The sequence below is a fragment of the Lipotes vexillifer genome, unplaced genomic scaffold (assembly GCF_000442215.2).
Source record: "Lipotes vexillifer unplaced genomic scaffold, Lipotes_vexillifer_v1.1 scaffold1293, whole genome shotgun sequence".
Lineage (NCBI taxonomy): Eukaryota > Metazoa > Chordata > Mammalia > Artiodactyla > Lipotidae > Lipotes > Lipotes vexillifer.
This window is the reverse complement of record NW_006790911.1, coordinates 103,764-131,547: the sequence shown is the minus strand read 5'-3', so window position 1 is coordinate 131,547 and position 27,784 is coordinate 103,764. Positions and strand designations below refer to the sequence as shown.

The window sequence follows — 27,784 nt, the reverse complement described above, 5'->3', positions numbered from 1 at the left end:
CCCCACCGCACCCCGGAGGCCGCCGGAGCCGCCCCCTCCCCTCCCCCCAACCCGGGCGGGGGCGCGCGAACAGCGGTGACGTCAAGGGGCGCGCGGTGGCAGCACCTCCCCGCGCGCTAGTTAAAAAGAAGAAGAAAAGAGGGAACGAAACATGAGAGGCTGTGTGAGAAGCTGCAGCCGCCGGCAGAGGAGACCTCAGCATCATCTAGAGCCCAGCGCTGGCCCTGCCGCCGCCTGCCCCGCCGCCGCCGCCGCCGTTTCTGTTCCTGCTACTACTGTCTCACCTAAACAACTCCCGTTACACGGACAAGTGAACCTCTGTGGCCGTATTCTCCTCGTCTTCTACCTCCTCCTCTTCCAACTCCTTCCCCTCTTCCCACTCCTCAGCCGCAGCAGAAAGCCCCCCACCCAACTGACACTGGCACCACGGCAAACGGTGTCAACCGCACTTTATCTCGGTCCTCGTGCTCCCCTGAGGCATTGGGCCCATCGCCTCGTCTTTTATTTTTTGCAAAGTTGCATCGCTCTACATCTTCTCGCCCCCGCCACCTCTCTCTGCCTCTCGAGTGTCCTGCCGCCCCGCAGCCTCCTCCTGGAGCTGCGCCCTAGTGCCCCTGCTGGGCAGTGGCCTTCCCCCCCATCCTCCCGCGCCCAGCCCCTGCCGCGCGGGGCAGGCGATGCTGAAGATGCTCTCTTTTAAGCTGCTGCTGTTAGCTGTGGCTCTGGGCTTCTTTGAAGGAGATGCTAAGTTTGGGGAAAGAAGCGAAGGGAGCGGAGCGAGGAGGAGAAGGTGCCTGAATGGGAACCCTCCGAAGCGCCTGAAAAGGAGAGATAGGCGGATGATGTCCCAGCTGGAGCTGCTCAGTGGGGGAGAGATGCTGTGCGGTGGCTTCTACCCTCGGCTGTCCTGCTGCCTGCGGAGTGACAGCCCCGGGCTGGGGCGCCTGGATAGCAAGGTAGGCACGCACCCGCCTCGCAGCTGCGAGATTGGCATACTGGCTGGGTGGGGTGCCTTGTGGCTCCGGCAGTGCTGGTGACTGGAAGAGGGGCGAAACTTCTCTGGTGAGTTCTTTTCGATAACTTTTCTAAAGCGCTAGCGTGATTCGTTTGTGTGTTCCTCTGGGGTGCGCAGATACCTCTCCCGCCCCCAAGAGTCTCCGGTCGGGATGCTGTGCAAAACTGCCTGTCTCAGAAAAGAGAAGCTTCTGTGGTACCCGCATTCTGGGCTGGGTAAATATTTTATAAGAATCGCGATTAACAGTGTGTTTTGGATTGAATCGGGCATTGGTTGCGGTAAAACTGTAAATGAAGGTGGCTGTGGTTTCTGGTTTATTTTTCTAGGGTAAAAAGATTTGTGCAGTTTCTCCACGTGCTCGGTTAGAGAGAGGATTGAATCGTAAAGGACGTTGAAGCACGGTTGGTTTATGATCCCCAGCCCCGTCGGGGGTGGGGGGTGTCTTGCATTACAATAGTTAAACAGCGAAAAGGAACTCCTCCTGGTACTCCAGTTAAGAACCCCAGAATTGGCGAAAGATTTTGCTGGGGCATGTTTATCACGTAAAACCGAGGCGATTCTCCTCTTGTCACGTTTTGTAACATCATAAATTCGGGTTTTCAGTGGTAGTTAGTTGTCTAGGAAGGTCTTCGCCAGAAACTTGTTTTAGGGGTAATGGCATTTACATTTTCCCGATGTTAATAAGTTTAAACAAATATGAAAATAGTGTTGGTTGGGTGTAAAGACATGCTTATATTTGAGCTTGCAACATCTTTCTTGGCCTGGGTTGCAGTAATGTGTGTTCTCTACTGCATTCCAAGGAAAGACTCGGGGGATCAGTCATTAACAATCCCTGCGCGTGAAATAAACAATCAGGTGTCTTTGCCCCCCACCCTTCCCCCATTTTAGGTTTAATTAAGGATTCCTCTGTTACAACAGTGCAGTTGTCAAGGTCTGAGAGACTCTTGGAAAACTTCTGCTTCAGTCCTGCTGGCCCAGGCATAAAAAAAAAAAAAAAAAACCCAGGCTGAATCTAATTTTTATGCTCAGTTCACGGTAGATTTCACTCTATTCTCATGTAAACAGCTCCTACGAATCAACATATGTGTCTGGGTGGTATCTCTCACTTTGTTTTGTAACAAAAAGCCATATTGCATCATTTAATTTGCTCAAGCCATGCAAATAGGAAAAAATCAATAGGACAAAAAGGGGTCGACTTATCCTCTTCCCCACTAAACTGCTGCCCACACACAGAGTCCTGTTGCTTATGGCAAAAGAATAACAACAACACCATTGTGTTTGTTAGTTGGTTCACTAATGGGTGAAACTAGAGAACATCATTCTCTTTCAGTCCCCAGCTCTGTCCAAATGTTCATGCCTTTTGAGGGAGCATTTGTCCAACTCCCTCTATTCCCAGCTGAGTGAGAACTGTCTTGCTGCAGGTTTTCAGCTGTAACTTTCTCTTTATTCTTACCACATGCAGCAGTAGTCTGAGATTCAGGGAACAGATATTCCCGCATTTTGTTCCAAACAATGTCATTAAGCTCCTGTGCTGTAATTGAATTAAAGTACAAAATCGCTACATTCACATCAGCTCCAGGGTTTTTACCAGGAGCCGGACAGAACCAGGAAATTGAGAGAAAGGATTCGAGATATTTGGCATTAAGCCTCCCCGTGTGCAATATACGCTATGAATATACCAATGATCCGCAGACCCCTGCAATACTGAACCCTTCCAGGTACAGGAGGAGTGAAAACTTTTTCTTAACTAAATGTAGTGGGGAGCTGCGGGGGGCGGGCGCTGAGATTGAGGGGAGTTATAACCCTTAAGAGAAATTATATAAATTTTTTTTAAAGAAATCATTCTTTAGGAATCATTCTGCCACGTGAGCTATCCACATTCCTTTCCATTTTATGTGCTTCCAATCTCCAACAAACCCCTACTCATTTGGAAAACGTGTCTGAATTAAATTTGGTACACTAGACTTTGCTGGTTCCATTACGAGTGGTTTATAAACCAACAATACTCAAATTGTTCCAATCAGGGATTTGATATAGTTATGCATATGCATTCTTGACCCATGTTAGTTCTCAAGTTTTAATAGTTTTTAAAACATGTTATTTTATAATAAACTTCAGTGTTTCCCTTTTTTCCCCCTAAGCCTTCCTGGCTTATAATATATGTTAGGGTCTTATTTCATAATGTGTGTGCAGGAGAGATGATGGCTATTTGAAAGGGCCCTTTTTTGGTTCATGAAAAAAAAAATGTCTCCAGAAAGGTTTCTGCAACTTTTCAAGAAACTACAGGAGTAGCTTTTTCCTAAGTGAAGAAACTTCATAGACAAATAGATAGTAGCAAACTGGGTAGAATATTGATCATGCTTAGCTGTGCGATTAAGTCCAGTTTCCAGGCTAACCCATTTTCTTTAATATGTAATGAACTATTGAATGTAATTGAGTTCAATTCTTTAGCCATGGTATTATTCTTCTAAGACATTCTATATTTTCATTTCTTTGTATATTTTAATAGTTTTGTGTGCTGTAAGGAGATGGTTAACTACTGTTACAAATAAGTACTGCCAATATCTAGGAAGTTATATTGTCTTAGCAATATTTTTGCAGCTCCTAAATACAAGATGCTAAAAGGATCTAATTCCCATTAGCCAAATTGAATCTGCAACCAACTGAAATACCCCCATTTCTAAAACTTAACTTGTAGCCACAGAGGCATAGAAGCTCTCTCTACCTTGGGTGGTTTCACAGCCAAAGCTGTCAAGGAATGGGTGAAAAGTAATTGTTTTCAAGTGTGCCCTTTTACAATCATTTGTTTGCTCTGGCTCTTTCAGGGACAAAGGCTATTGTTGAACACATCCAACTAAACAAATAACTCATCCTGGGGTCCCTTTAACAGCTGCCTTAGTACAATGATCTATTTACATATTAGCCTAAAATTGAAACTGAACTCTTTAATGACATAATCCAGCACTACAGTCCAGAGACGCATGTGTTCTACCCAACAGCTGAACAACCTTGTAGGCATATGAGTTTTAGAAATAACTTTTTGTGTACCAAGTGATCTTAAGGCGTCATCTTAATATACTGTCCTGTATTTTCTCCTTTTGTCCCCTCATCGAACCCATGTGGGTGCCTTTTTATCCTCTCTCTTTAGTTACTTGATAAATAAAGAGAAATACAGAAGGTCTCTGTCACCCATTTTACTGTTTGTTGATAAACTGTAGTTGTAGGCCACGCTTCACTGTGTATTCCAGGATTTATCTTACCTTCCTTGTATGGATTTTACTTTCATGTGGCTGAAGATTAGAGGATGACCTGCCAGATGTTATAAATTAGTCAGCAACAGCCACAGTCATTACTAGGCACACTGTAATAATGATTCGAAGTTTTACATGATTTCCAAAGTATATTTAGTTTAAACCGCTATAATTTGATGGCTTCGTATATGGCTTTTAAAAATTGAAACAGGATATTAGCTTAAATTTCTTCTTAAGATTGATGACATTGTCAGACATAAAGTTAAGGACCTGTATAGACACAGACACTTAGGCAAAAAAGAAGAAAAAAATACCCTACCCACAGCAGCACTCATCTGTCTAAAACAGCGCTGCAGCTTGGGCTGAGTCAGTTTAATTGACTTCAGTAAGACTATTGGTTCATTGAAACCAAAGCCAGAATGATGGCTCTATCTATCTTCAAATAGGTATTTACACTGCAGACCTCACACAGAGCAAAATGTTACCATCCTGCTGGGTTGGAACAGCATGAAACTTTACAAAGAATAATATTATACTTGATTTCAGATAATTTATTGAATCCTATTTCTGCACTTTTGATGAGAGATCTTGTGGCCAGGACACATTCCAAAAATTGTAAAAGACAAAATTCTTGAGGCCCTAAAATCAAGCTCTTCCTGGATAGCAGCTGGGAGAGTATATGGGGATCATTTTGTTTCAGCTATAAAAAAATTGAAGCATGCATGTTCTCCATAAAACCAAAGGTAATTACATTCCAGTTTTTCAGCCAGCAAAAGCGGTGGCTTCAGCATCCTGCAGTTGTTTTGTTCTTAGTGGACTGCCGTATGATAAACAAACAGAACAAAGTTGAACAGTATTAATATTGAATAGATCTGGCGAGGTCTGCCAGAGTATGGACAACAAAAGACATTTAAAACATTCTTGGAATGCAAATTCTAAGTGTCTGGTGTATGTTTCCCCTTAGAAAACTTTAACCATTTAAGCTATTGTCATTTAAATAAATTGGTAAAAATCAAAATGCAAACATAATTGTGATTAATAATAACTTTTCTGAATATTGTAGATAGTTACGACTCATCATATTTATACACATATATTTTTTCCAAAACAGGGTAGCTTCTATTGGACATTTAAATTTTCAGCATGCCTTGTATTCAACAATTTTTTTTAGTTGCTTTGCTCTTTCAGGTCCAAATTTTGTGATCACTTAGAATATATTTATCCTAAAAAGTAGAAGCCATATGATTCACTCAATTTACTCAAATTAGAATCTCAACTTAAGAATGAAATATTTGCTTTAAGCAGTGATCTATAGAGTTTAAAATGTTAATTTCAGTTCATAGTTCTAAAGAAATAATTAAGTATAAACATAGTTATATAAACCGGGAAAACATAAAATTCAATCCCATTATGGTGTTTTTTAATACCATATGGTGTTTTTTATATGAAAAATCAATGCTTAATTTAGACAGCACTGCATTTTACATCTCAAATATTGGGCTGATATTCTATATTTATATTTATTAGAGGAGGTCCTGAAGTCAGTTTTTTAAAGTTAGTACTAGACACTGAAGCCGATTTTATCTGCAAATTACTAATCTCAATGAATCAATAACTCTCAAATTAGTCTTATTGATATAAAAGACATAATAATACTGTATAAACAAAGATAAAAGTATGCCCTTTTTCATTGAAACTCACTAAATACTATACAAAATCACTTTTATTAAACTCTTGTGTTTTTCGTGCATATAACATACCTGAGGAACTAGTTAGAACATTTTTCCTGGCTAAAATACAATGAATAATAAAAATTGGTCTTAAACCTGTTTGACGCAGCTTCAGGTATTATTTTTATAGAACGTGAAAGGGCGATATTTCCGCCCCCCCCTTTAGAAAACTTTCCCTATGCAATCTGTGTATTGAAAATTAATTAAAATGAGAACAATGTAATTCAAGTAATATCTTTGAGAATGTCGTTAGGAATTTCAGGAGTGAAATAGATTTTTACCCAAGACACAAATAAGCCATGTCTTAAAAGTTGCTTTACATACAGTGGGATAAAGGTATTTGGAGTTTTAAAGTTAAATTATCAGTCAGTGTATACTTTGAGGCAGAGTAAGAAAAAGGGTTAAAGAATCTATATATAATTGTCATTTAATTTTTCACACCTGAAGGACAGATAAACAGACTTGGATTTGCAAGAGTAAGAAGCATGTCTGTGCATCCCTACCCTTTGCCCTCCCATCCCAACCCAAGAGACTGCACTTGTGTCCTTATAAAGGCATACTGTATTGTGACTTGGTGATTCTTTGCAGACAACAGCTAAATGACACTTTTCTCCTTCCATGATGACCAAAAAACATAATTAAACCTAACTTCATGGAACTAAAAAGAAGTTTGTTTCTGATTTATGGCTTTCAGATGTTTTCTGTTACCAACAACACAGAATGCGGGAAGTTACTGGAGGAAATCAAATGTGCACTTTGCTCTCCACATTCTCAGAGCCTGTTCTACTCACCTGAGACAGAATCCTTGGAAAGAGACCTGGCACTTCCCCTGCTCTGCAAAGACTATTGCAAAGAATTCTTTTATACTTGCCGAGGCCATGTTCCAGGTAAAAAAAAGATACATTAAATCAACTACTGCAGAATAGCTTTCCAAGATACCTGTTCCTAAATGCTTGCTTAGGAGAGTGTAAAATTTGTCTGCCTTTCACAGTATCTATTTTTACCTCATAATTAACTGTTCCAAACTTGGAACCTTTTATTGCTGCTAAAATTGCTGCTGTCATTTCAGCCTACAAACAATACATTGTTTTGTTGAAGTGTTTAACATTTCTTGTTAAATAGATAATACAGTTGGTAATCTTTACACACGCTGGATTATCAGCACAAATTTCTTGTTGGTGTCTTTAGTCATCAGCGTTGATATCAAGACAGCTTCCCTTTCTACACAGCTGATACATAAGTGCAGATTGTACACCGACTTTTAAGGTATTTCCTTAAATAAAATATAATTCAAAAGGCCCCCAAAAGTAACACCTTACAGATCATTTTCATATATAATGACTAATTTGCTCCTCATAAACCCTGTGAGGTAGATAGGAAAGGTCTGGTCATTTCCATTTGACAGATGAGGAAAACTGAGCCTCAGGAGAAGTTAAATGCCGTAACCAAACTTGTACTATGAGAAAGTGATAGGCTAAAAGAAGTTCAAGTTCTTATGCTTATAATGTCTCAGATATACCTGGTCACTATCATCTTTTGGACCCTAATAAACATATAGGCTCTTGGGCATTGATTAATTTTACCGTCAGAAGCTTGTAAACCTTGATGGTTGTTTCTTTAGGTTGGAAGGATCAACACAGAGGTAGAAATGAATTTAACGAGTCCGATTCTGTTTAGTTAGGCAGTGTCACACACAAACAAATCTACTGAAACTAACAGTTTATAAAACTCAATGGCACTGAAGGACAAGACAAGCTTTAAGAACTGTAGGATGCAATTGGAGAATTTTTTTAAACTGCTATGGACATTTTACTTTTTTCTCTGACCCAGAAAAGTGTAGATTTTTGTATTTTTTATAGAGCTCTCTTAATAGCCTAAGAAAACATTTTGACTAGGGTTGCTTGCTTCCTTTGGTGTACCATAACAAGTATCTAAACCCATTCAATGTGAAAATATTATTATTGTTTTTTTTTAACTACAGCCATGTTTCTAAGGCTTTCCTTAAACCAGCTGTTTCTTTCTCTTTATCACATTCCCCAAAGCAAAGTAGAATAGGTCACGGTTGCCTAGATGGCCTGCCGAGAAGAGATAACAGATTAGGCCCCATAAAGTTTTGCTGCAAATTTCCAGTCTGCAAGATTTGCCTTTACCACTATAAGCTGAAAATGGTATTGACAGTGGGCATTTTTATCTACCTTTATCTACTTGCGATAAATACCACTAGGCTGGATTGAGAGACTCATCTGTGGGGTGCTTCCTATATTTGAAGGTATTTTAGCCTTCAGAACAAACAACAAAAAGCAATATCCACTGAAAGAGAGAGCACAGCAAACAACTCAGGAGCCAGAGCTGCAAGCACCTCACTCCCCAGATCAACATATGTGGTGACGAATGACAAATTTATTTTTCTACAAAGTTTGTATATATGTAAAACTGCTGAAGTGCATCAAGATGTCAAGTGCTTTTGGTGGCCACCCAGGCTGCCTTGAAAGATAACCAGATGAAAGCTCCACTCCAGTGGTGGGTGGAGCAGCAAGGCTACTTTTCAGGGCCAGGCCAGCAGGCTTTAGCAACGTGCAGAGGGGGCTTCCTCTGCATCCATCAAATGCTAATAATTGCTCTAAATACTTGTCCCAAAAGTGAGCTGTAATAACACACTCTTTGTGTTACTTAGGTTGATCAATTTGTTAGCCAGACTGATCCTTGGCACGTAGGTTACCATTTCCTAAAGTATGATGAATCAGATGATAATCCTCCCCTCAGCCCTGGCCCCCAGCACAGAAGGCTCTTTAGAATTCTAGAGCACTCGTTTTTCAGAAATTGCTCAAATTTTGTAATAATTTCACCTTCTTAAGTCTATTTAATGACATGGATTGCTTTTCTCCGAAGTTTGAAATTGTGAAAAACAGCTACTTTGTGATTCTTCTTTTCTTTTTTTTTACTATCCTCATTGTTAGCCTCATCTTTCTGCAAATCAAAAACATGAAAAGGAAGGGACCTTAAGGGTTGTAGTTTGCTAAGAGAAGGGAACTGCTGAAAGGGGTTGAAAGAGTGAAAATAATTCTAGACACATCTTCATTTCTTCCCCCACTGCCCAACACGTAAAGAATTAAACACATAAACGGTCTATCCCTTTGCTTCACCCTCTTGGCTTTAAGAAAGTGCCACTCACTTTGGGATACACGTATACCTGAAAGACAGCTACTCTCTAGAAACTTTAATTCAGAAACATTCATGGTCCGCTTATTTCCACAAAAATGAAAAAAGGAAGTTAAAAATCACTACAGTGAGGATACACTAGAGTTTTATTAATCATAACATTCTCCTGTTGTGACTTTACTTAGGGAGATAAACTCTTAAAACTTCTAAAAATATACCCAAATTTCATTAAAAAAAAAAACACAGGAACTCTCTTCTCAATACCATGGGTCTCGTCTTTTGCCTGAATTACGATGAACAGAGGAGATGCTTTGCTGTTCACTAAATGATGGCCTAATAAATACCCTCTGTGGAAAGGATAGGAAAGGACATCTCTGGGCCTTGCTTCTCCCTTTATACTTGTTATCATAGTGATTTTTATCACTCTTGGACCATCATTATCTCAGCTGTAGGTTATGGTAGTGTGAAATATCTGTCTGTACACAATTAGTTCGATTGGTTTAATCCCATTGCTAAAGAGGCCAAGGTCAAGAATTTGATTCCACTGAGTTTCTCAAGTCCACAGCCACTCCTGACCCAGTCAGATATCTTACACGTGTGTCTCATTAGTGCCCAAGAGAGCAAACCAGAGCGGATATATGAATACACCAAAGTCTACTCCCTCTGCTAGAAAATGCTCTCTAGTGCAAGCCTTACAGATGGTAGGGTTTTTTCATTTTTTCTTTATCATGATGAACAGCATATATAATGAGGAAAAAATAACTTTTCTGTAGCATACATGCTCAGAGAAAAGCTAGAGCTTAGAAAACTGCACAGAGAATATTTATTTACATGTCAGTATTTTATAGGGTGCTTTGTGGTGTAGTAGGACTGGGTTAATGATCCAGGAGAAGAGTTACAGTTCCAAAACATTTGATAAATTATCAGGAGTTATAAAAAAATTACAGCTGCTGGAATCATCAGTGTACTTCCATTGTTAGTGGACTTCATCATATTATGATGATCCAGGGTGAGCTGCACACCTTCGGTAAAATGCTCTTCAGTGTTTCCTTCCAAACAGAAGGGTACCATTCGGTAAATTATATCCTCCCTGACAATAAATGTTAGCCCCATGTCCTGAAACCAGATCTCTTTTAGTTCTTCACAGGAAAATATATCTTACTCATCCCTGCTTATAAAATCGGGTCATTTAAGGTAAAGTACTAACAAAAGTAGTAGATGTTTCAATTCAAAGTAACATAATTGTCAGAAAAATGCCTGGATTTTTATGTAAAAGTCTTCTGAGTTGGCTCCCTTCTTCCCACTTAGATTGTTCAGTTTGTCTCAATACTGTAAAAAGCTCGGAATAATTCATTGTTAACATTCTGGTTTTGTTTTGTTTTGTTTAATTTGCTAAGAGAGCATAGTATCTCTGGAGCGACAGAGTTTATGAATCTGTACTCATTCATCTTCAGATGTTCCATTTGAAAATGATTTCTCATTTCCTCGTGTTTGTCCCCAGCTAATAATTCCTTATAAAGTGGAATTAGCCACCGGCATTGTTCATTAATTTCCCCTTAAGATGGTATTGGTTTGCAGACTGTAATGCTGGAAAACATATTTTTTTAAAAAGCAAACTCAAGGGCTTCCCTGGTGGTGCAGTGGTTGAGAGTCCGCCTGCCGATGCAGGGGACACGGGTTCGTGCCCCGGTCCGGGAGGATCCCACGTGCCGCGGAGCGGCTGGGCCCGTGAGCCATGGCCGCTGAGCCTGCGTGTCCAGAGCCTGTGCTCCGCAATGGGAGAGGCCACGACAGTGAGAGGCCCACGTACCGCAAAAAAAAGCAAACTCAAAATTTCCTCTGAATTGCACTTTGGAATTTTTCTGTGACCCCTGCAGGCAAATAATCACATTAAAACAAAAGTTCTTCACACATTCAGTTATAAATAGATCCATAGTATGACAGTCTTCCCGCATGCATCAGATTGACATGGAGAACTCCCTGCCTGAAGGTAAATATATATTGATATATAGAGAGAGATATAGAGAGATATATAGAGAGATATATCTACATATCTATATATATTTATATATAAAACACCTAGCCCCTCAAAACTTCTAGCCCCAAACTGTGAAAAGTCTGATTTAGCAACTCAGTTTTCCTTCTCTTCTTTTTACCTCAGACAGAATTATCTCACACTACCGGGCAGTTTTCATCTGATGCTTAGCCATTAAAGAATGGAGGAGAAAAGTTATCTTTTGCAAACAGTGAATTGCTGAAGATGAGTAAAAGCTGTTGCAGCCATCATTCCTCTCCCCAATTTCTAATCCCTGGATTTTTTCAAAGAAAGATACCCTCCTCCCCAGCTGACAGCCTCCTTGCCTCCTCCCCAGCTGACAGCCTCCTTGCCTCCTTATTCTGCCCACCTCCCCCACAACACACACACACACACACACACACACACTCCCAAGGGCATCTGCTTTTACTTGCCAGTTTCCCAAAGACAAGATGTTTCCCAGTAGTTGAGTCAGATATTGGCCTTGAAGAGTCTGTCTCAGAAATTTAGGGGTGATCCATTTCACCCAAAAGTTAGGTCAAAATGTATATTATGTTTTAACCATTTGGGACCCACAGATTCCAAGATTAGATTTAGGTTTGAGGGGACCTAGGTCAAGCTCACAGAAAATCAACTTTTTAGGGTCTTTCATGTTCCATTGATGGGCCTCACTTGGTTGTCCCCAAATTCTTGTTCTTGCAAATCCTTGCAAACTTGCATCCATTAAACAACTTCTAAACCTCACCTGGGTTACCAGGTGCCTTTGTTACAAAACTGATTGGGAGTACAATAATCTAATTTGTTAGGTAAAAATCAAGACCTTGAGCATAATTAAAGGTATGAAACCAGAAGCAGGAATTTGGGACATCATATAAAGTCAACTCTGATAGCAACATCATATTTTAATAGCAAAATCATCAGAATATGGAAGTGAATCTGATTAATTAATATGCCCTCCCCCCAATAAAAACCTACCTTATTAATTCAAATTGTAAAAGAAATGTCAAAATTGTTTTTGTAATAGGATCTTATTTCTTATTCAACTTTTTATTCGATACAAATTCTTACTATGTAAGAAACAAAAAAAAAGGTCTTTCACATCCTTTTAAGTCTACTCTACATTTCTATTTTGGCTTGTTTTAATATTTTTTTCATTGAGGGGTAGTATGTCAGCTATTCTGCTTGAGAATATTGAAAGGATATCTTAAAGAAAATTTTTGTATTACAAAATAATCATTGTCTCCAGTAAGTGAGCAAGAAAAAAGGCACCAACACATTTGAATATAGAGCCTCTGTTACTGGCATCAATTCATTGCTTGACCATTGCAGGGAGTCAGTCATTTACTGTAGCATATAATGAATGACCTTGGGATAGTAACTAGATTTATTATTTAATCATATATGAGTGACAATACAATAAGAATTGTAAAATGACCCAAACTGCCTCCCGATGGTCTATCTCTTTCCTGATCGCAATTTGTTCTTCTTAGGAATAGTACTGTGGGAAAAAAGTGCTGAATAGTAATCAGATGAGCTTGAAAGTACAACATATGGTAACCAGGGAGGCTTGAAAATAGAGTCAATGCAATAACAAGATTAATGCTGTGTTCATATCAATTCTGTTTCATAGGAGCCTTTTAAGACATCCAACACAGTATCATTTCACTTTTACTGCAATTTTTAAATTTTGGTTAAAAAAGAAATGGAAATCCCAAGCCAAAAAATATGTTCTTCTTACCTTTTGTTTTTTGTCTATATATTTCCCTAGAATATTCATATAGTTCCTAAAAAATTCTTTACCTATATTTTGTCTTTCAAATGCACTGTTTTTACCATGACACTAAATATTTCTAAGGCATCCTTTTACATTTTTAAAGGTTTCCTTCAAACTACTGCTGATGAGTTTTGCTTTTACTATGCAAGAAAAGATGGTGGCTTGTGCTTTCCAGATTTTCCAAGAAAACAAATCAGAGGACCAGCATCTAACTACTTGGACCAGATGGAAGAATATGACAAAGTGGAAGAGATCAGCAGGTTCATAAAGATAAATGTTCTTTAATCTTAAAAAAAAAAGAAAAAAAGAAAAAACCCGACAAGTCTTGTGGTTTTAACAATGAGTCAACTGGCTATGCTCATGTCCAGCAGCTATATCCTCCAGATGCTTTTTGTTTTCTTTTTGGTAGTTTGCTTCTCTAAAATCATATTCGCTTAAATGCTTTTAATGCTGAGACTACTAATCTTCTGTTATGAGCTTGGCTTCTCTCTGATTCATGGGAATTTTATGACTATAGTTTTAAACTTGAATTTTATGATAGTTGTTAGCTTATGGCACTGTGGAAACATTCAGCACAATTATTAGTAGCAAATCAGAGTTTTATAAATAGATCTTAGAACTTTCTCTCAGTGCCTTTCTGTGAGGTTTAATTATTGTGAGTAAAGTCAGTTATAATTAGAGTCACTGAAAGATGAGATAGTGAGCTTGTGAAATTTTAAAATACATATGTGTTTTGATTCTCTCCTTTACTTCCTAATAGAAGGCTTTTTTGGTTGTTTTTTTTTTTTTCATTGAAAAGAATTTAAAAGAATCAGAGTGTGACCTTGGGTTAGCAGCCCTTCGTGATTATCAAAACCGTTGATTCCTAGAGGAAATATATTTTGAAAAGGATGCTAAGTGCATCCCTTACCTCCTTCATCTCAAGAAAAGCTTACTGGTTTTCTTTAATTTGTTTAGAAAGCACAAACACAACTGCTTCTGTATTCAGGAGGTTGTGAGTGGGCTGCGCCAGCCCGTCAGCGCCCTGCATAGTGGGGATGGCTCACACCGTCTCTTCATTCTGGAAAAAGAAGGTTACGTGAAGATACTTACCCCTGAAGGAGAAATTTTCAAGGAGCCTTATTTGGACATTCACAAACTTGTTCAAAGTGGAATAAAGGTTGGCTTTTTAAATTTTATTTATCTTTGCTCTGGCTATGTTAATTTTATTTTAGTGTTCTCCTCACTAAAGGTATTTCTTTGTAATAAAAGAAATAATATAGGAGAAAATAAGGAGACAACATAAGGGAACAATAATTATGGCAACTAAATCGGGACAATGACATTAAATTTTTAATGTTATTTGGTGACTATTAAGCAGTGCAATCAGATTGATATTTTTGACATGGTTTCCCTATGTAATTTACATACTTAAAATAATTATTGGTTTTATAAAGTATTTGTTTAAATATTGTTTAACAGGCATTAGAATTGTATATCAGCATTTGCTAGCAGAAACAAAGAGGTCTTTGGGTTACTTTGGCAATTGCAAATCATTCTTTTACTGCATCTGTGTTTGAGTCTGTGTCATAAAAAATGCTACTTATACTGTAATTTCCTTGTACAATATTTTTACAGGTAAGTCAGATATTTTTATCTATAATTAGCCACCTTTATAATATATAAGCCCATCTATTGCCTTCTTTCCCACTTCTCCAATTTGAATTCTCATGTTAAAGTAATCTAGTAGGTATATAAATAAAATTATTGTCAAGTTTATTTCACAAGAGAGTAACACAGTACAGTATTAGCAGTACTAAGCTATAAGGCAAATTGTGGCATTCTAAATTAAGACATTTAACAGCTCATGACTGTTTTAGCATGAAACGAATTAAGTATGATTGGGGAAGAACTGGTTATCTTTTTCTAAACTGGAAAAAAAGATCAAAGGAGGATTTATACTCTGCTACTCATATCGAAATAAGCTCCTCTTTGCTTTGTTAAGCTCTATTCAAAGGTAAGAACATCAAAACCAGCAGAAACAAATCAGAAAAAAGTATAAATGTATTCGACGTCTATCTATTCAATATCTACCACATGAAATAATTAGGGTGACTCAGTTAGATCACAGAGAATACCTATTGTTGGGACCACCCAGCCTCAAGGCCACGTTGTGACAGCATCACCAAGACATACTGCATAAGAGAAGTATTTTATGGTACTTGTGGTCCTTTAAGGAAAAGGACTTTGGCACCAAGACACAGATCATTTGGAAAAGCTGTTTAAATCAGTAGTTTCAACTTTCTCCCAATAAAATTTTTCATTACAGTTCACAGCAAATATTCCAAAGTATCTTAAAATAAAGCATTAGTGTTTTGCACGTCAGAGTTCAATAAATACATTCTGAAATGTGTTCTGATAACTCATTGCAAGTGGTACCTCATGAGGAAGGAATAAAGATGCAGCAGCAAGTGCATTACTCACTACAAGTGTTTTACTTACCTTGAAAGTTACACATGCTCTCTATAAAATAAAAAATTGGGGAAAGTAAAGTATTTTAAAAATCATCACCTATAATCCCATCAGTTAAAGAATATCACTATTAACATTTTGATATACTTTCTTCCAGTTTTTATATTAAAATTAAATGAATTTTTCCTGACTACAAAAGTAACACAGGTCCATATTAATAAATGTGGAAACAGAAGAACATGTTTTCTTATAGCTTTTTTCCTAAGAAGTGTTAAAATAAAATTGAAATCAAACCATATATACATCTTTTTAGCCTTCTTTTTTCACCTAACAGTATGTCATGAATATGTTACCAGATTTGGAAACTTTTCTCAAAAACTTAGTTTTTTATCTTTTTTGAGTGTTCCATTTCCTTATTATGAGATATTTAGGAAGACCCCCAGTATTTTCCTTTTATCATTGTAAATAATGTTATCTATCATTCTTGTATATATTATTTAACCTGATCATGGATGATTTCTTTAAAATTCACTGATAAAAAGAGCATTACTGAGTTGAAGGACATATGCCACAATACACATTGCCAATTTGCTCTAAAATTTAATATATCTTTGGGTATTTGAGAGAATAATACATAGTTTTCAAATACTATTTTACTTAAAATGTTGGTATTAAAAATCTGTGTATGATAAAATGTAGGTGAAAGAAATGGGCTCAGAATACTTGAAAATTTTGTTGTAAGAAGGAAAAAACTGATGTTCTTGTTTCTACTTCAATTTAACTGCCTAAAGAATGCCCTGCTTCTAATTAGAGTTACTTCAGATGCCCTCTTCATTTACACCCATTCATTGGGATATGAATGAAAGTGTATCTTCTCTGACTTTGAGACATCTCATCATGCAGTAAAATTATACAGACTCGGTTATGACAGTGCCATGATTCTGCAGTATGTTCTGCAGGCCTCTAGGAATTCTGCAGAACCCTTTTTGGCCCTCCTTTCCTAGGAGAGCTGCAGGGCTCCTGGGGCTTAAAATAAACTTCGAAATCCATTCTTCTACTTATGTATTGATAGAATACATATTTCTACATTAAAGACATATTTCAAAGTGCATATTTTGGATTCCCTTAGTATTTGGCACTAGTGATATCAATAAGATAGGAATCTATCACATGGATATTTGAGTGTATACTGATAAGGGAGTAACAAGACCACATCCTTATTCCTTCGAGTAGCTTATACAACAACTGGCCTTTATCTCAGCCTCCAAGGAACTCCTGTCACAAGTCACAGATTGGAAGTGTTAGAAGTGGCTACTGTTGGTTTGATGGGGCGGATGCCAACACATTCATGAGTTGATTAGGATTATGCCATTGATTTTTGTGGTATGCCGCTCAGAGACTTCTGAAGTGAAGTTAGTGTATTCTGTGTTGGTCAATGATCATTTTGCATTAATAATGCAAATAGGAATTTTCATAAATTATTATGCATATCACTTCTCTAGTCTTTTAGTTTTAAAAATCCTAAGAGAGGGAATAATGCTGTTTTAACAGACCAAAGCATTGATTGCAATTTTCAAATCACAGAATTAATAATGTATATGAAACCCAACCTTGGTATGTTTGAAATAAATACAGGACAAACCACAGTGATGATCCCCCCATGATATTAATTAATGACCAGTATGAGTATATTAACTCAGACATAAAGAGGAACTCTTGATTAAAAGAGTTTCTAAAAGCTAGTGCTGGCTATAGGGAATTTGGAATTCCTTTTCTGCTGATTGTCAATTAAGAATTGACAGGGATATCTGTCACCTGGTTAAGGACTGGCCTTTTTGTGGCAAAAAGCTGGACTTGGTTGATCTCCTTCAATCTCTACCAGCCCTGATTCTGATACCGCCAGCAAAGAGCCAGTCATTTGGGGAACTTGGAAAACTCCTCCCTAAATGGGTCCTGACGGAAGCTAAAAATATGGCATCTGGTTTTTATCTAACACCCAGATTGTAGGAGATTTCAGTACCCTGTGAGTGTAACTAAGTCTCACCGAGCAAAAGTTATGTGCAAAAGTGCAAAGCACCCGCTAAAGAATTGACTTCTTTCTGCTAAAGGAAATAAATTATGGAGTTGGATTAATGGAGTAAATTCTATGCCATATGAATTTAAACTGCCATTTAGGAAGAGGTGATTCCATTCACAACAGCTCAAATCCTAGAATACTGAGCTTTGTGAAATTGCCAAGAGTAAGTCAAAAATAGGTTTTAAAACTAGATAGTGGTTTGCTAGATCTTTGGTGCTAGTGCACTGTACCAAGCTAACCACTCATACTGATGCTATGAAGAATGGCTCCAGTGTCCAACTGGTGAGCAAATTTTAAAATCTTCATTTTGTGTGTCTAGTGTTGGGGGGAGGGCTTATACCTTGTTTGTTGTTGATATTGTTTTTCCCAAAGAGGGAAATTCCAAGATCCTGGTGATTTGAAATCTTTAAATTGAGCTTATATCTGAATTACTAGTCAGAACTTCTGGAAGTACTAGAACCAGCCTCATCTCCTTGAGTCCTTGAGGATGAGAGGCCAGTGGTTTCCAAAAATGGCTGCAGAGTAGAACCCCTGGGAGCTTTAGAAAATTCTGCTGCCCAAATTAAATCAGAATATCTAGAGTTAGGACTCAGGCCTTGGTACATTTTTAAAGCGTTTACAGGTAATTTCAGAAGCACTGGTCTAGACTGAGCCAGACCCCTGGATCAGTTGAATAAGGAATGAGACACATTTTCTCTGCCCATCCATGGCCAAGTCATATTACTGATATGACCACTGAGAGCAAATGGTTGGACACCAGTTGTCATTGTCCTGTACCTTCTGTCGTTTACCTGACCTACACATATTACTTGTCAACTCTGAGTGAGGAGATGAGTAGTTAACTCTGTCAGCATTGTAAGATTCTTGATAGAAAGTTTCAGAAAATGACACTTAAAAATCTCAACAGTTGGGCTTCCTTGGTGGTGCAGTGGTTGAGAGTCCGCCTGCCAATGCAGGGGACCCGGGTTCGTGCCCCGGTCCGGGAGGATCCCACATGCCGCGGGGTGGCGGGGCCCATGAGCCATGGCCGCTGAGCCTGCGTGTCCGGAGCCTGTGCTCCGCAACGGGAGAGGCCACAACGGGGAGAGGCCTGCGTACCGAAAAAAAAAAAAAATCTCAACAGTTGGGCTTCCTTGGTGGTGCAGTGGTTGAGAGTCCGCCTGCCAATGCAGGGGACCCGGGTTCGTGCCCCGGTCCGGGAGGATCCCACATGCCGCGGGGTGGCGGGGCCCATGAGCCATGGCCGCTGAGCCTGCGTGTCCGGAGCCTGTGCTCCGCAACGGGAGAGGCCACAACGGGGAGAGGCCTGCGTACCGAAAAAAAAAAAAAATCTCAACAGTTGGGCTTCCTTGGTGGTGCAGTGGTTGAGAGTCCGCCTGCCAATGCAGGGGACCCGGGTTCGTGCCCCGGTCCGGGAGGATCCCACATGCCGCGGGGTGGCGGGGCCCATGAGCCATGGCCGCTGAGCCTGCGTGTCCGGAGCCTGTGCTCCGCAACGGGAGAGGCCACAACGGGGAGAGGCCTGCGTACCGAAAAAAAAAAAAAATCTCAACAGTTGGGCTTCCTTGGTGGTGCAGTGGTTGAGAGTCCGCCTGCCAATGCAGGGGACCCGGGTTCGTGCCCCGGTCCGGGAGGATCCCACATGCCGCGGGGTGGCGGGGCCCATGAGCCATGGCCGCTGAGCCTGCGTGTCCGGAGCCTGTGCTCCGCAACGGGAGAGGCCACAACGGGGAGAGGCCTGCGTACCGAAAAAAAAAAAAAAAATCTCAACAGTTCATTCTAATTGGACAATTGCTTTACCTATTACATTTTCCTATTTTTGTCCCTTTTGGGAATTTGGTATTCAGCTAGTTGGCAAAATTGTTCTCATTCCTGTTCCTAAAATATGTAGTTTGCTGTTATATCTGAAAACCTTTGTTACACCATACTCTAGTCTAATCTTACCAAACTTCCCCTGACCACCAAGGATCTGAAAGTCAGCCTTAGCTTTGCATGTGTGTGGCAGTTAAGACAAGCCTGCGCCTGTCACCTACAGGGTGGACCCCCCAGGGAAGCCGATGCACACCGTTCTCTGCACCCCAGTTCTCAGGGGCAGTCAGGACCAAGAGGCTCGCACCCGCAGCAGACAGAGCTAATACTTGTCGATCATTGGAACAAGTGTGCCTGGGCTCCTGTCCCTCTCTATCTACTTGGGTCCTCATTTCAAAAGATGCTTTTCGAAGCAGTCCTTTTACCGAGGGGGGAGAGGACATAAGGCTGAAAGCTGCTGATTGTCCGGGTGACTGAGCCCATTGATGCCGGGGCTCTTGAGAGACAGTGGCCCAGGTGCCCAGGAGCCACAAGATCATGTGGAGGAGGACGCAGTGTGTGCCGGGGCAGGACCCGGTCGGGCAGCCTCTGATTTCACATGCTTGTAAATCACATGCATACTTAATGAGCAGCGAAAGTTTAGTGAAATCCATTGCTCATCATCCCATTGGGATTGATGCCCTACTTTTCTGAAGTTTGTCAGAGACCCTTCCTATTACATTTTCCTCTGTCTTTAACTGGTGGTCTTATGGAAGCCCATGCAATGTTAGCGTACTTTTTTTCAAGTGAAATGAGTCAGAACATAAATGAGAAGCAATTTACTTTTCAAAACTGTTGTTGGAAACATAGCACGCATGTGTGCACACACGTACACATGTATATGGCAGTGATTGGGTCCCATATCAAATGCTTCCTCAGGAAAATTGTTAGAACTCTGCTTTAAAGCATGCTTCCGGTTGAAAGAAAGTGTGTGTTCGGTTGAAAGAAAACAGCGATATATTTAACATATTTGATAAATATTACAATAGAAGAGTCACCATTCTGGAATTTTTTGTATATGTGACATTTTTAAAGTTTGTGACCTATCAAACTACTGCATTAGAATTTATTAAATCTCCTCTGAAAGACAATTGCTGTAGTGGTAGAAATAACCATTAGATAAATTCATTCTAAAAGTGGTAAAGAGTTAATTGAAGAGTCTTCCCTCAGATAAAAACTTTTAAATACCTTTTTTGGGGGGTAGTTTAAAACTCTGGTTCCAAACCATTAAAATATAGATCCGCAAGTAAAATTTTTTACTGTGGTTTTTTTTTTTTTTTTAATATATATCAAGGTAGTAATGACGTGGCATTAAACCCAACTTTATTTTATTGAGTGTTGCTAATCCTACATCAGAATGCCCTGTACTCTGAGATAAATGTTGTTTTCAATTTTTACATAAGTCTAATCTCATTTTAAATCTAATACAAAAGTCCACAGAGAAATAATATTTTTGTCCCTTGGTCATGTGAAATAATCTCAGTGTAACTTCATTTGGTTAAGTTAATTTCATTTCTGGCGCTCTTACTTTTTTATTTTGGCCTTTGCAATTCTACTGATAAAGCATTTTAATAAATGTCACTGGACATAGATATGGTGTATGCCAGTATAAACTGGTTTAATCTATAAAGTACTCTCCAGCATGCATCATGTTTTTTTTACTGAAGTCGAAACTGCAGTACGCAGGGTCCCTCCAGTTGAGTAAAGAAAGACCTGCTTTCTCCTACATTTTAGGTCCCGTAAGTCACAGCTGAGGTGAGGAAAGCTTTTACGTGAATGTCTTTATATTTATCTAAGACTTGAAGGGCAAAGGAAATAGAGCCTATAAATCTCAGAAGTCCTATGGTAATCATTTAAAACAAGTGAAAAACCAAGAAATCTGCACCCTAGAGAAGGTCACTGCCATCTTTCAAAAGCATCTGTCTGGATGTGGCAGCCACCATCTCTCTGTATCTGACTAGAAAGAGAACAGAGAAGGGCTGCTGGTGATATCCGTTGGCATGACTTTCCAGTGGCTCTATTATCTAATGAAAAGGAAATCAGGTGTCCCAAAACTGCCTCTAAGTAGTAGAAGGTAGCACAATACTCCCTTTTAGAGACAGTCAATAGCTTTTTCTTTCCCAGTACTAAAGATAGTCTTCAAGCCAGCCATGTTGTTAGCAAGAATACAGTAAGTCCCCTACATATGAACGAGTCCTGTTCCAAGAGCACGTTCATTAAGTCCAATTTGTTCTTAAGTCCAACAGAGTTAGCCTAGGTACCCAAATAACACAATTGGCTTTATATACTGTACTGTAATTGGTTTATAATACTTTTCACACAAACAACACATAAAAAAACAAACACAAAAAATAAAGAAAACGTTTTTAATCTTACAATACAATACCTTGAAAAGTAGAGTAGTACAGTACAACAGCTGGCATACAGTGGCTGGCATGGCGTGAACAGGCAAGAAGAGTTACTGACTGGAGGAGGGAGAGGAGGTGGGAGATGGTAGAGCTGAAGGATCGTCAGCAATAGGAGACGGAGGGCAAACTGCAATTTCACTCACGCCTGATGTTGATGGAACGCATGTTTGCATCTTTCAAAATTCGCAACTTGAATGTTCATATGTAGGGGACTTACTGTACTCTAGTCTTCTCTCTTACTAATCATAACCACCATTCTTTTAAGCACTTACTTTGCTAAGCCATTACATAGAGTACCTCTGTAATCCTTCTGGTAACCCTGTGAGGCAGGTATGCATATCCCATATCACAGATGAAGAGACTGAGACCCAGAAGTTAAGGAAACTGCCCGAGAGAACACCACAGAGCCAGTAGCAGAGCCAGATTTGCAAGGCAGTTGTCGGACGCTGTGTTGTCAACCACGGTGCTGTGCTGCACTGCTTTTGATCAGCAGCCACTGCACAGGAGAAAAGATTGGGTAGCACGTTTAAGAAGCAGAGATGGGTGACGGTTGGTGTAGACATGCTCAGTGCTGCTCGTCCTGGCTCGCAGGACAGTGGGGAGGCTGAGGGCCTAGATCTAATGTCAAGCATACAGACTTGGGTGCTAGTCACTGCATTCATACCACGTGCTGGTTGTTTGACTCTGGACAAGTTATTTAACCTCTAGGTTTGGTTTCTTCATCTGTAGTACAGAGGTGACAAAAGGTTGCACCTACGACTTTACGTGTACAATCTCACATGAATCCGAAGTACTTTGTAAGCATTAGCTGTTATTATCAACTATTACACTAAGATGAAAAGAAGAGGAAGGAAAGGAAAAGGTGCCCAGCCCTCAGAATAACTTACAAGCTCCTGTGGTCACAGTTAACTATACTCTGTAGTATTTAACAGCCCCCCCTCATATGGGATTGGATGACAATTTATGGAAATTCCATGATAGTGTTAGTGTTTGCACCAAAATTATATGGCAGTCTTATGGGAGCAAAGTTATACTGATGTATGTATGTGGGTTTACTTCCATTCAAAAAGATAAACCTAGAATATATTTTTTATCACAATGTATAACTGGAGGAAGAGAACATCTTCATTTTTAGATCATCACCTCTTGGCATTAGGTGTAGGGCATTGCCACCTACCTCATTATGCAAAACCCCCCACGTCTGGAGTTTCTCAGAACACATGCCTGACGATGATTAAGCAGAAAGCAGCTGACCCATGAGTACGGCAGCAAGCTTCCTCAGCATTTCCTTGCTTTCAGAGTAGTTTTTCTCCACATGGATATTATAGTAATGTAGGTCTTTTTGTGTGTTTATTTTGGAACATGGTTTGTGTCACTCTGCCATAGAGTTAATAAATTGTAGGATTTGCAAAGGAAATATACTGAGACTGAAAACTAAGAAAGCACATATTTTTGCCCACCAGCAACAATTGCTCAAAGCACAGATTTAGAATCTCAGGATCTGGGAGGGGAGCAATTGGGCAAAGTTGCTCTGAAATTAACATGTAATGTCATGATACAAAGAGTGTATTACTCAACAAAATATTTTTGTAAGAGATGCAGATGAGGTCAGGGAAGAGAGAAGTTTAAAGGAAGGTTTCAGAATTAAACAACATAACAGACATCAGTTAATTTATCATGAAATGTGCTAGAGGTCAGGTGCGAGAATATATAAATGAAGTGATCTCAGCTACCTCCCTCTCAGACCTCAGGCTGCAGTAGACCCTTTTCCTATCACATCAACTCAGTAGTTTACAGAAAGCTTCCTAAATCTGTAAGCATGTTTGCTCCTTGATTTGTCTTCTTACCTAAGACCAATTGTGGGAGTTTGTTTATGTAGCATTTGCCTTTTAACAGACTTCTTTCATCTTTATATTTATATACTAAATATATAGAGATTAATGTATATAATATATAATACTTATGTAAAATAAATATGTACGTAAATATGTTATCAATTACTATAATACATTTTAATTGTTGGCAGTATTCGCCAATTGACGTTTAGTTTAGTTTTGTTTTGTTTTTAAAGTCTGAAAGTCTGCAATTATGTTGAACTATCATAATATCAAAGTGGCCAGAACTGAGGACATTTTGAAAAACTGGGTCACTGTCTAGAAATTAAAATCATCTTTGGAAATGCTATTTATTGAGACCATTCTGTAATGTGTTATAATGAGAAAAGTTTGAGAACATCTTTTTCTAAATCATGTCATTTTCTATCCCAGCTTGTCTTTGTGATACTAGGTGACAATACATATGGCCACAGTGGCTTTCGGGAATTACCATCCAAAAGGAGTAAAATTTGACTCTTTTTCCTAGTGAATTTTCATTTTACTCTATCTGGGCATGTTGTATACAACTAACTTTAAATTCATCCATTTACTCATTTTAAAATGTTGTGCAGTTCCACAGGCTTAAATTTCAAATCACAGAAAATCTGTAAAAAATAATTATTTGTTTAAGACAAAAAATATGAGCTAATTATTCTACCATACATATATGTAGTAGCACAAAAACAAAAAAAAGCATCAATGAATTTGATCTAAACGAATACCATGATTGCTTGCAGTTGACATTATATTTAATCTGCTTGTAAAACTGAACCCAATAAGCTGAAACTAATATAAAAATAAAGCATGATGACAAAGGATCTTAAAGGTTTATATATTGTCACAAAATTCTTGAGAAAAGAATATTCCTTCCAGATATTCAAATATTGAATATTCTGGCTTTCTCTTTAAGAGTAACTAAATTCTGTACTAAAAAAAAAAAAAAAGTCTAATAAGCTGTTTCCAAACCAACCTCTTATCCTAAAGCACCTTTGATCCAAATGGATCACACAGTTAAATAAAATGACATCTGTCCTCAGGCTATTTCTAGATAGGGAAAACACATCTGTTCTAAGAGCTCTTAGCCAACAGTTTGAAACTGTTCAGAAGAATTCCTTAAAAACAGAAAAGACTATGTACAGAGAGCAAAGGGAACATGCTTGAGGTTGGAAAAAATTAGGACAGCACTAACCCTTAAGAGGATAAAAAGATAACCGAATTTAATTCCCATTAAATTCTTAGCCTTTCTATGAAAGATTTGGTAATGAGATTCCCACAGTGCAAACATCTTTGTGGATGGATGTGAACACACCTGTTCAGGAAAAGGGAAACAAAACTTGAACTGACTCCCTTCCCACACAGGTCACCAAACATCTGTCATAAGTTATCAATTACTAGCCTAGACTGGACTCAAGCCTGTGACCTGAGGTTGAAAAAGCTGCGTAGCTCATTCTGTCTCTTACCTAGTCTGTGGTTTTACCCTGTACCACTGGTAAAGCTTCTGTTTAAATCTCCAGGGGTTTGGAGGACCAGGTTGACCCCGTGACATTAATAATGTATTTATGCCCAGGGTTTCCACGCACACCACCCTGGGGCTGATCTTAGTTAGGATTTTGTGACTTGCAGTAATGTAGGCAGCTCCAAAAAGATTTACCCAATAGTTGGCATAGTTCTTTAATTGCATAAGTTCCTTAATTGCAAGCTAAAGACAATGTCTTCTTGTCCAAGGAAGGTTGTGTGTGTGTGCGCGTGTGTGTGAAGATTTTGACTTTGATTAAATGCCAATACATATAAAACTTTTGCATAAAAGCAGAGAAACGAAACAAAGAAAGAAAAACAACCAAAAAAGGCTTATGGGCATGACTAACTAGGTGAGCTTCTTCCCTTGTAATTATTAAAACTTTGGGCGATAGCATCAAATTGTCAATGCTTTTGATCCCTCCTGTGTCTCTTTCCTGTAATATCCCACCTCAGTTGGGTACGTGTGAGAACTAATCTCTGAGTGGCTATGGCGCTCATCCACGGAGTTTGCCAGTGGTTGTGTGATACGGAGCAATCTGCTTAACCTTCTGTGATTCCCTATGTCCTCATCTTCGAAATCAGAGGACTAGGCTAAATGATACCTTAGGTCTTTTCTAGCTCTAAAATTCTGCAAAACAGAAAGCAGTGCAAGTCTCCAACATTTTCCAAGAAAATTATGGTAAACAGAAGTGGTCTGTGTGGCTCAGGCATTGGCAACTCCACCATTGCCCAGGCTCAGAGAGCATGGGGCTCACTTTGCTTTATTCTGATTTTTTTTCCTTTGCACTGATATAGAAACACAGGCAGTGTCTCCCAGTGCAGAGCCCACTGGGCACCCTACCACACTGACAGATAGGTGCACTCACCTTTCCGGAAGGTCACCATCACTCCAGTTAATTTTTAAAAGCTGCATAACTCAGCATGAAGAGAGACTTCAGGTTTCAGTTAATGGAAGCATGATGTCTTTAACGTGTAGGAATAACAGGGTGGTAAGTTTTCAAACCTGGGTTCGAAGGTAAAGATACACCATGACCTTGAAGTGGGCAGTACTTGGTGTGCTGGGGAGGACACACTATGGAGCTGAGTGACAGAAGAGGAGAGTCATCATAGGAGATAAGATTGCAGGGCACCTATGTGGTGCTGGCAGGGTGGAAGGTGTGCATCAGATAATGCAGGGTCTCACATGCTCTCCTAAGGTCTTTGGCTTTTCCTGTGAGTGAAAGGGGGAATCACTGGAGGATTTTGAACAGAAGACTGACATGGTCTGACTTAAGCCTTTTTTTTTTTAATAAATTTATTTATTTTATTTATTTATTTTTGGCTGCGTCGGGTCTTCGTTGCTGTGCGCGGGCTTTCTCTAGCTGCAACGAGCAGTGGCCACTCTCTGTTGCGGTGCGCGGGCCTCTCATTGGTGGTGCAGTGGTTAAGAATCCGCCTGCCAATGCAGGGGACACGGGTTCAAGCCCTGGTCCGGGAAAATCCCACATTGCCGCGGAGCAACTAACCCGTGCGCCACAACTACTGAGCCTGCGCTCTGGAGCCCGCGAGCCACAACTACTGAAGCCCGCGCGCCTAGAGCCCATGCTCCGCAACAAGAGAAGCTGCCGCAATGACTTAAGCCTTTTTAAACAAGATCAATAGCAGCGGTGTAGAGATAGCCGGCGAGGCAGGGCAGGAGTGGAAGGAGGGACACAGGGAAGAATATCGACTCCTGGTACTAGTTCTGCTCTGAAAGTGCGTTGTGCCAACGGGCAAGTCATTGACGACTTGAGTCTCAATTTTTCTCTGTAAGATGAGCGAATCAGTAATAGCTGAGCTTCCTTCCATTTCCAACTTTCAGTGCATCAACACTTGGAGAAGTATTTAGAATTTTACCCTATTAAAGGTAAGCATTTTTACACATGGTGTTTACCGAATGTATACATTTTTTCCCATAGTTTTAAAGTGCAGATTTTAAATCTCAGTACATTAACAACATAGGACATTTAATCGGTTCTGGTGAAAGATTGTGAATTACAGGAAAATATCAGCTATGGTATTTAATATAAAGAAGAGGGCTCACTCTATACCAGTCGTAAATGTTAATTCATGAAAATGGTAACCACAACTAAAGACTATCTGTGTACTCACACACACGTTCCTCCTTGGGAAATGTACATGTACATAGAGGAAGGGGGTCAGGTGATTATTTTTTAAAAGGCTAATTATAATTGGATTTAGTATATAAGAGGCCAAAATCCAGGTATCCTTAAGTCAGAGAATATTAAAATAATGATGGAATACAAAACTATGGCCTTCTAATAAGGAGGATACACAAATATTATTGTAGGGAATTTCTAACTATTTAAATTATAAAATAATGACCTAAAAAATAAAAATAAAATAAATAAAATAAAATAATGACTTGACTTCTAAAATATCCACAATTCACTCTCCAAAGTAGAATATTCCCAGATATAGTCAGTGAGTTTCTTTCTTGTTTATGCCAATGGAACCTTATTTAACTAATCAGTCTCTCGTGCTGTAAATTAAGCTGGCAAAAAACAAAAAACAAAAAAAAACTGGCTCCTTTTCTACCTGCGTGTGAATCTACGAAAGTTAATTTGGTTGTGCACAGAGTAACTAGATGTGAAAAATTGAAAAG

At 39.3% G+C, this 27,784-nt stretch overlaps 1 protein-coding gene across 2 annotated transcripts in view; it reads left to right on the top strand.

Annotated features, from left to right (window-relative positions):
* Positions 1-20: 20 nt before the first annotated feature.
* Positions 21-27,784, top strand: part of HHIP (hedgehog interacting protein) — a 90,637-nt gene continuing 62,873 nt past the window's right edge. Inside the window, exons 1-4 of one of the 2 annotated variants that reach the window (XM_007463995.1) lie at positions 21-956; positions 6,691-6,883; positions 13,068-13,224; positions 13,922-14,123. In XM_007463995.1, coding sequence (XP_007464057.1) covers positions 678-956; positions 6,691-6,883; positions 13,068-13,224; positions 13,922-14,123 — 831 coding nt within the window. In that variant the 5' untranslated portion in view covers positions 21-677. The remainder of the gene's footprint in view (positions 957-6,690; positions 6,884-13,067; positions 13,225-13,921; positions 14,124-27,784) is intronic. The other variant, XM_007463994.1, reaches the window with a different exon arrangement.